The sequence below is a fragment of the Octopus bimaculoides genome, chromosome 2 (genome assembly GCF_001194135.2).
Source record: "Octopus bimaculoides isolate UCB-OBI-ISO-001 chromosome 2, ASM119413v2, whole genome shotgun sequence".
Taxonomy (NCBI): domain Eukaryota; kingdom Metazoa; phylum Mollusca; class Cephalopoda; order Octopoda; family Octopodidae; genus Octopus; species Octopus bimaculoides.
This window is the reverse complement of record NC_068982.1, coordinates 166,971,386-166,981,935: the sequence shown is the minus strand read 5'-3', so window position 1 is coordinate 166,981,935 and position 10,550 is coordinate 166,971,386. Positions and strand designations below refer to the sequence as shown.

The window sequence follows — 10,550 nt, the reverse complement described above, 5'->3', positions numbered from 1 at the left end:
ATATATATATATATATATATATATATATATATATAGAACATATATATTTGATATATATATATATATATGTAGACACACTTTTATATATATGTATATATATGTATATGTATGTACCTATGTATATATATATATATATATAGATATAAAAGTGTCTACACACACACATATATATATATACATATATACCTATATAGTATATATAAATGTGGGGCAATGATGACTTCAATGTAAGAGCAAACGAGATCTGATCTGTGAAACAACTCTGTATGTGCATGTGTGTGTGCACGTGCACATGTGTACTTGTGCTTGTGTGTGTGTGTGCATGTGCATGTATATATACATACATGCATACATATATATATATATATATATATATATATATATATATATATGCATGTATATATAGACACATGCATGTATATATAGATACATGCATACATACACATACACACACTCACATGCACACACATATATATACATATACACACATATATATACATTCATAACTATCTTTCTCCAAATCCTTTACTGCTCTATAACTTAGTGTGCTTCTTTTGCGATATAATTATATATATATATTCATATACATATATGTACACACACACACACACACACAGATACACGCACACACACACGTGTAGAATTTATTCAATCTGTGTATTTGTGTCATGCTAATCAAAGTTTCTTATTCCTGATATTTGAAACTCTGAGTAACAACTCTCACTGCTACATTTTTGAATAAATAACTTTTATTCCACTCTACCTAAAGCATTGCATAAGTATTTTTCTGCATTGTATAGCACATGAGGATAAAACTATGTTCCACTATACGTCCATTTATACATGCATACATACATATGTATACACACACACATATATATATGTATACACATGTACATACCCCACCACACACATGCACACACACACACACACACACACACACACACACACACACACACACATATATATATATATATTGTATATTATTTTATGTGTATTAATATTATCTCAGTTATTGAAACTTTCGATAATTTGAATACGTTAATAGTTACCATGGGTAGCAAAATAACACTAAAAAACAAGATATCCCAGTCGATTTGCAGGTTGATATACCGAGTTAACGTGATACATTTTGAGAATATATGGATATATATATATATATATATATACATATATACACATGCATGCACACACATATGCATATATGCATTCATACACACGCACACATATGTATATACATGTGTATATGTGTGTGCATATACATATACACATGTACATATGTATATATAATATACATGTTTTTCATATGATATGTATACACACGAAACACACACATGGTTGCATGCATATATTTCTGTAGAAATTACACCTTAATAAAGTTATACATCATTAGTGATAATAGATTGTAGCTTGGTGTCTCATATTCATGAGATACAATTAATACTCAGATAATGTAAAGACATCTTGCTGAAACATTATCCATGTATATATATATATATATAAAGTGTTATTTATTCTTTACAGAGTTTTTGGTATTGCATTATGGGTTTGAAAATGCTTGAGAACGAGAATTCATTACTTACTAATATCTATATTTTGGATGTGAGTTACAAACGACTAGTGTACACACTTATAATGGTACAAATACTGATGCAAAAATATAACTTATAAACTTGGATATTAGTTAAGAAGATTTAGCTAAATACAAAACTTATGTTGCATACCGGGATCATAATGAGATCCAGCCCTGCATCCTAAATGCAGATTTATCAATCATCCAATAGCCAAGATTAGATGAGTGAGTAGTTACATTTGTTCATCAAATCTAAGTAGTGTGAATTTCTTAGATGTTGTCCTCAGCAAATTAACTGTAAATAAGTACAAACTATCTAGCAAACTTAAAGATAAACTCACATACATTAATATAGAAACTTTTTATACCCTACAATTTTAAAAAGAAACTCAGATTAATATTTATCAATAGAAGAAACTCAGGGGTTCTCAACCATATTTTACATATAGATCCCTTTGATTACTATTTTTATTGAAACTTCATCTAAAATTTCTATTTTGTTTTTCACACTTGGTGGACTTTGAATTATGTAAAATGTTAGAAAAAGAAATCTAGCTGTTTTCTGTAATATTACATACATTTAAAGCAATATCTTTCCAGGGGCCCTTAAAATACTATTGTGGATCCTCAGTTTATTATTTTATTGTGTGGAACACCCAAAATCTTATATGGACCCTGATTGAGAACCACTGCTCTAACCTGTCATCAAGTAAAGAAATCTCCATGAAAAATAAATAGTAGAAACTAGCAGTTTCAAAGATACTATAAGATGTACATCTAACTCACCAACTATCATTTGTAAGAAAAGGCACTGTAATATCATCTAGCTCACACCTTCCTTCTGAAATATCAAGTCCAATATTATTAAAAGCTTTCTAACCTTAATGTTTATGCATTTCTTTATTAGCCTCTGATATAGAAAATATTCTGTAGAAATAATCTTAAACTGAGTTATAAAAAAAAAAACAAAAAAACTTAAAAAGGCTAACTGAAGCAACCGAAGCTAATTGCTTAAGCATTCATGCCCCCTTAATCAGTCATGTACTGCCAAAAGTTACCTCTACCAAGCACAATCTAAGCATCACGTGAAGACACTGAAGGTTACGGTAGACAGTACATTTGAATAATGATGCAAACATACTTAATTTCTTCAGGAATATAACAAACTCTTAAATTACGTGTGGTATCTGAAAGAACCTATTACTACATTCGATCTCAAGTAGAATCTCCTCTGGTAAGACTGTCCATACAAATACAGTACAAATGCTTACGGCTTATGTATAGCAGAAAATTATCCTATACAAGATTCTTAATAAATTCAGAGACTATATAAAGGTCAGATCAGTGATTTTTCCCTAAATGCCGCTACTTCGATAGCTATCAACTGAAACACTGGCAAACTGGAGTGATCAATACTCAATTATTTAACAACAGTAATCATACTCCACCCATTTCACTCCCTACTCCTATAGTTTCTATCCTATCAATAGCTCAGTTTGCCATATAACAATGCACCCAATGAAACTTTTAAAACTTTAACTAATTAACTTTTCCTACTTTTATCATGTTGCAGTTATTTAACGACCCTGTAACCTTTTATTCTTTATAAGTTCAACTCGAAAGATAAGTGGGGGGGGGGGGGTTTAACCAATCAAAGGGAAATAACTCATCCAAAGAATAAATATAGGCTTCAAATTTTGGCAAAAGGTTAACCGTTTCGAGGAAGGGTAAGTCGGTTATATCAACCCAGGAACTCGACTGGTATATATTTTATCGACTCCCAAAGGATGAAAAGCAAAGTCGACCTCGGCGGAATTTGAACTCAGAAGTAAAGACAGACGAAATGCCGCTAAGCATGTCTCCCGGCGCGGTAACAGTTCTGCCAGCACGCCGCCCTGCCCAAACAATAAATATTGGTATGTTAGTACAACTCTTCCTATCATAATCATATCCTGAAACCAATAATGCAGTACCGGAAGCTGTGAAGAAACTATAGCAATTCATCTCTGATCGCTGATATTCAAATAAAGGCTACCGTTTGATAGGAAATCTCAAGTCACAATGCATTACCACTAACAGAATATATCTTTAAAAACATTTCGCTCTACAATATGTATTTAGAACTTACTGATTTTGTTCATGTAAATAGCTTTATATACGTATATATGCATGCATGTATGTATGTATGTATGTATGTGTGTGTGTGTGTGTGTGCATGTATCCAAATAATGTACATGTATGTATAATAAAACAATACTAGCCTCATGTATAAAATAACTATTAAAAATAGAAATATGCAACAATTATAAATGAAGAACAGAAAGTTTTAAAAAATTATAAAATAAATAGAAACACTGTCATCTTAAGGAAGCAATTGATTTAGACAAGTGCCAAAATAGTATCACAGGGTTGTCTCCCCTATATCTTCTTTGGCTGAACCATCTCTATTTTCGAATTGTATAGTTTTTATCAGAAGAAATTACTTTTCTCATTGCTGCTGCTGCTGTAGTTGTTGTTTTGTTTTCTTTCACTTTTTTCACATCCTTTAGCAATATTTTGATGTCAGAATTTCGGGTTTCAACCGGGTAGCATGTAAATTGTTTTTATTCTACGTAGTGGGAGGGAGATCCTTTGTTAATCTCTGCGCAAAAGTGGAATTATTTCGCAATTATAAGCCTGTGCGTATGTCCCTGAATAATAAAGCTGGCACTGAACGACATTGTTGTCAAATGTCATCTCACTGACGTGCATATTTGGGTTGAATTCAACCTGAAGAGAGAGAGAAGAAAAAAAAATGACAAATGTAGTTCAATCATAAAAAACTTCCGGAGATATACTTGCCAGGCAAATGGTTCGATCTGAGACCATGTGTTGAAACTAAAACGATTGTAGCGTGAAAGATAGATATTAGCCACAAAGACTGTTAACTTCACTTAAACATGTATTGTCTGGTGTCGGAATTTTCAGTGCACCAATTGCGACTTGGTCACTGATATGATTTTTCCGGACACCAAATAATAAATGTATATGCGAAGTTAGTGAAAACGCATGGCTCAGTGGTTAGAGTGTCGAGCTCACAATTATGAAGGAATGAGTTCGATTCACGGACTGGACAATGTGTTGTGTTCTTTAGCAAGACATATTTTTTTCACACTGCTCCAGTTCACTCAGTTGTAGGAATGAGTTGCGACGTGACTGGCGCGAAGCTGTATCGGCCTTTTCTTTTCTCTTGGATAACATCGGTATCGTGGAGAGGGAAGGCTGGTATGCATGGACGACTGCTGGTCTTCCATAAACAACCTTGCCCGGACTTGTTCCTCTGAGGGGAACTTTCTAGTTGCAATCCCATGGTCATTCATGACCGAAGAGGGTCTTGTGTGAAGCTAACAATCTTTAGGTGTATTTGAATGGCCAATATATATCTTCCACGCTGCATTCGAATTCTAAGAACAATATATTATGTGTGCTTTTGAGGATACTTTAAATGTAAAACAAAACAGTCTACTTTATCACCAGGCTCGTTGCCAGACTTTGGTGCCTAGGGCTGCTTCAAAATATTTTGGGTGGACACTAGTTTGTAATAATGCTAAAGAAGGGTTTAGAAATAAGTGTATTACTGTAAATCTGCACGTGCACCATTGAATAGCGAGGAGACAGTGTCGTCCAGTGCACCTCTTAGCGATGGGAATGTTCACCACTCGATTTTGGATTAGTTTTCTTGTACACAAAATAGTGATATCTTACTAAGCATTAACCGTTACTAATATAAGACATATAGCTTACAGCGTAGTAAAAGAAAGCAATAGCTATCTACTATTGTTACAACTGTAGTGTAACTATTAACTACAAATATCTATAAGTAGGTATTATAAAATTATTTTTAAGTAAATTAAAACTAATACAAATGGAAAAGACAAATTATAATACAGATTCGAATGTTGTCCTTGTGAAATAAGTTGATACGTTTATGAACATACTTTAAACGATAACTTATAACTTAAGCTGTTGGAACTGTTGTAACTCCTGTAAATGCTGATTGGATATATATATATGTGTTGCGTGCGTGTGTGCATGAGTGTATATACGTATATATATGCATATACATACATACATATATACACACACACACAGAGTTACACCCGCACACACACATACACACATATGTTGTATATACATGCACATATATGTATGCACACATACGCTTAGATAAACTTGTATTGGCAGACCAGAAAATATACACATTCAAAAATATTCAATTTATTAGTTTCTTGTTAATTGTTTGCAAAAATATATTTTACCACATTAGAGAAGCAAAACGATTACAAGTGCTAGATTCTAATGTTGAATTCTAAGCAGAATTTTGAGGCAAGAAAAACAAAATTGTATTTAGTTGTCTGATTGCCCAGATTGTGAATTAAAGCTAGCAGCCAGAAAACCATATAAAATAATATTAAATACCTTGAGAATGTAACTTCCAAATTTCATATCTGTGATGTCAATCCATTGACAGTCTATGTCGTGGTAATAGTTGTCTGAACAGTTCACTGAAAGACCTGTTTTGAAGATAGCAAGAATTACATTGACTCTCGAAGCATTAACAAAATATTGAAGTTAGTTTGTTTACAGATAAAGAGTGATATTTTTCATTCATTTTCAAAATTCTCCCATCAAATGCTTTGAGAAAAATCACAACTTGGAGTCTCTTGTCTCCCATTGTTTTTAGAGGAAACTCTGCACTTTATGGTGTTGTACTACTCGTCTAACGCCAAACATTACTGCGTGTGAGGAAGTGTTATATGCATAGGAAGAATTAATCATTACATTGTATGGGAACGGAATACTCCTTAGTTTTAGGGTGCAGCCATTACATATTTTGGAGCACTGCATTATTAAGTGGTGCTTGCTTACGACTAGGTGGGTTGGTCCGTTGAGAGATGACTGCACTGCTTAAAAACAGAAGGCAGTAAGTGCCTAAATTGGATGTATATCCAAGCTTACTGTCACAAGAGGGATCGAAATCATCATTAAAAGTTAACAAAGAACATTTAAATTTTATAGTAAATTCGATGTCTGTATTTCATGTGGGGAATTGTTTTTATTCTATGGGATTTGAGAGAGTTAAGACTTGCGGTAGTTGAGTGTAACCACATACCAATGTGGTTACAGTAACCATATTGGTATGTGGTTACTGAATATAATACGTGAAAGAGAAGAATAATAAGTAAAGGGATGTATGTTTAAACTTCTTCGTCTTGGAAGAGGTACATCGATGACAAATCTGAATAGTGGAACAAAACTTGGAATTTGTAATATTTATATCATATTATTTATATGAGTTACTTCTTGCCAAACGTTTCACCTCAATAATATCATACATGAAAAGTGGGTCAAGTTGTCAGAAATGGCGGAACGCCGGACAGGTAATAAAGTATTTAATTTTCTCCCTCTATGTTTTGAGTTCAAATTCTATGTAGGTTGATTTTGTTTTTGGTTCCATTATGATCTGTACAATTTATAACAGTTATATATTGGAAGATCTAATCAACAAAACTCCTTCATCTACAAAAATCGATGTTTAGTATTTCTCATTTTACTTAACTGTTAGCTACATTTTAGACACTTAACAACATACTTAGATAAGAAGACCACAATTATTTCACAATGAAATTCATAAATATTTATCAAGGTCTCGAGTATTTCGATAGCAATTTTACAACACAGTTAGGCTTTCTTTTGACTGAAATTACAGAAAAATGAACTCAGTGTAGAGAAAAAGTGTTATTAATTATTGACATTCCAGTTGGCTGTAGTATTGAATCACGAATATAGGTCCTTTGCTCCAAGGCTTTAAATACTTACAAACATGTCGGAAATACCCTATACCGAACAAATTTTACTATTCTAAAATAACCCGACATTTTGTACAACCAAAATAAAGAGGCTGAATTAGGTATGGGCGGCCGATAAATTACTTTGATGTAACTATCCTTTGTGAGTATAGTAAATAAGAAACACACAAAATATTTGATAAATGCCTGGAACGGTTCTGAAACTACACGAGAAGCTGGTGCTCTAAGATTATCTGTCCTTGCACAAATGTTCAGTCAAAATCAGTTCCGTGCTTTAATTCTTTATGTGCTGGCAGAAAAAGAATTTTTAGCTACAAGATTTTTCAGGAGAAACTTCAGAAGAGGGCATTAGGAAAAAAAATAAAATAAATAAAACAGGAACCATGACTGATGTGAAACTATGTGAAGTAGAATGCATAAAATTCGAGATAGAAAAGCATCGAGTCGCTTTTTACAATAATGTTCAAATGCTAAGATTGTCAATACACGTTGTTGAAAGTAGGCTGGTACTTGGAGGAGGTTCAAGTTAAAAAGTGAAGAGACGAAGGAAACTTATATATATGTAGGTCAGCATAAATAGGTAAAGACAAACCAGTAAATTCTGATACATGCACGCGGCAGTCATCTGCATACGTAACAGGTTATGATTACAATTGAGTCTAACTAGTGATGTACACAACACGAGTTATAGTTGATGTGGTTCACAAAGACGGGAAACATTTATTGGTAATTGATCGCATCTCGAATATTTAAGGAAGAAAGTTGAAAATCTAGAAAGTATGAAACTCTTACCTTGATCACCATAACCAATACAGTTATATTTTGGTGTGATTCCAGATGGACATCGAGTGTCTTCTAAGCAGAAACTGGCCTTGTGACCTTGAGCTACACGATTTCCCTTTAAATCCATTATGTCATAATGAGCGAAGACCTCCATACTATGGTAATGCCTGGCAGAGTAGAATATACAGGTTGAAATTATTTGTGAATATTATTTAATATAGTGAAACATACTTTGACATTTTGTATCATATCATATCATATCGAACACTATAAGTAAGCGTAAAATATTGTTTTACATCAAACTAGCAGATTGGAATATATCACATCATGCTATGGAACTGTGACACACCAAACAGAATCTCACAAACGGAGGTCTGTTGTGTCACACCATATTACATATATCTTATGGACACACGACTGCATATTGTGTATAACATTGCAACCAAGTTACAATGTTACCGAACACTTTTTTTAGAATCAGCCAAGACTGACGGCTGTAATAATAAAAGCAGCTGAAAGTGTTATAGACCAGTAGATTCTAGAATATGCGCTACTCACTAAAGGGTGTTGAGATCGGTTTATTGTTGCTTATTAGAAATTTCCTGTGATAATACCTTCTACAATTTTGGGTATCGCAATCTATGGTTAATGTTGTGGGTTAATGAGCATCATGAGTGAGTTGTCGATAGAATCAGTTTGGGAATCACCTATATAGGTAATAAATAATGATAATTTTTTCTATGCGAGGCTAAGTTGATGAGATTGTGGGGGTCGTCAAATGTTCCCCTTTTCATAAGGATAGAGCATGTTATTGCGTACTCTCTTCGTTCTTAGTGCTGAAGAAACTGAACAACAACATTTGGACACAATAGTTGCATGTGAAAATTGGATACCTTCTAGGACTGCAACATTATGGCTCGTGGATTTGTCAGTATTTAAATATTTAGGTATTTGATAAATCAACAGACGAAGACATTAAAGAGTCAACATTATGTAGAAGAAATGTCAGCTAGGTTAGATTTATTTTTTATTGAGAACTGAGGTAACTGGCTACAAAGTAAGTAGCAAAGGCCTATGCTGTGGAAAGGGGTAAGCCACTAAAAAGAATCGTTACTAGGCTGGGTAGAAAAGAAATGGAAAATTGGCTGAAGTTGTTGGAGATATTTTTATCAGGGGAGCAGAATACTTGCAGATCTTAGACATGGAATTTTGAATGAAGGAAATTTTTAATGATATTGAAGAATTTTTAGACTGTTCTAATTTATTGTACAAGCTGCTCGGTATCCTAGTCTTCTTTTGTTTGTTATTACATGAAGTGTGTTGTTACAAATAAAACGTTTTAAATGTTAATTGCTGTTGGTATTTTGATGTTTAATCGAACAACTGGAAGAGCAGAGACAAAAGTAGACATACACAAAATAGTATAGGCAGAATAGTTTTAGCCGTGTTAGTGAGATCTGTAGTAGATTAGGATAATCCATGTTGTTGCTGTTGTTGTTGTTGGCACTCCGTCGATTACGACGTCGAGGGTTCCAGTTGATCCGATCAACAGAACAGCCTGCTCGTGAAATTAACGTGCAAGTGGCTGAACACTCCACAGACACGTGTACTCTTAACGTAGTTCTCGGGGATATTCAGTGTGACACAGCGTGACAAGGCTGACCCCTTGAATTACATGCACAACAGAAACAGGAAGTAAGAGTGAGAGAAAGTTGTGGTGGAAGAGTACAGCAGGGTTCGCCATCATCCCCTGCCGGAGCCTCGTGGAGCTTTAGGTGTTTTCGCTCAATAAACACTCACAGCACCCGGTCTGGGAATCGAAACCGTGATCCTATGACCGCGAGTCCGTTGCCCTAACCATTGGGCCATTGCGCCTCCACAGGATAATCCATAGAATTAGAGATTATCCAATTTAGAGATATTAACAGTCGAAATATTTGCAGATATATATACGACTTCACATGCAGAGTAACAATATTTTCATGTTTGGGGACGATGAACTCTGAGGTGTTTATATAATGCATTAAAAAAGAATAAAATATTGTTTCTTGCCGTTTCTCACAAGAAAGTAAATGTGATTAACATCAGCTCTCCCATAAATTCTGAGGATTGTAGCTAACTGAATCAACTGATGACCTAAAGGTAGAATGTTCAAATCATAACATTGACGTTGTACTGTGATTGGCACTGTCATGGTATTAGCTGTCAGAAGTGAAAGTAGAAAATCTGACAAGGAACGTTACTGCTGGTTTGAGTTGATTCTTTGGCTACTGACAGCTAATACCATGACTGGCCGAAGCGAGCTGTCTCTCTCTCTCTCTCTCTCTCTCTCTCTCTCTCTCTCT

The 10,550-nt window shown here is 34.1% G+C and overlaps 1 protein-coding gene across 1 annotated transcript in view; it reads right to left on the bottom strand.

Annotated features, from left to right (window-relative positions):
• Window positions 1-65: 65 nt before the first annotated feature.
• The window catches only part of LOC106872973 (lysyl oxidase homolog 4), a 112,649-nt gene continuing 102,164 nt past the window's right edge, over window positions 66-10,550 (bottom strand). Inside the window, exons 7-9 of the mRNA XM_014920159.2 lie at window positions 8,215-8,372; window positions 6,032-6,126; window positions 66-4,342 (exon numbers count right to left, since the gene is read on the bottom strand). Of these exons, the coding sequence (XP_014775645.1) occupies window positions 4,208-4,342; window positions 6,032-6,126; window positions 8,215-8,372 (388 nt within the window). The 3' untranslated portion in view covers window positions 66-4,207. The remainder of the gene's footprint in view (window positions 4,343-6,031; window positions 6,127-8,214; window positions 8,373-10,550) is intronic.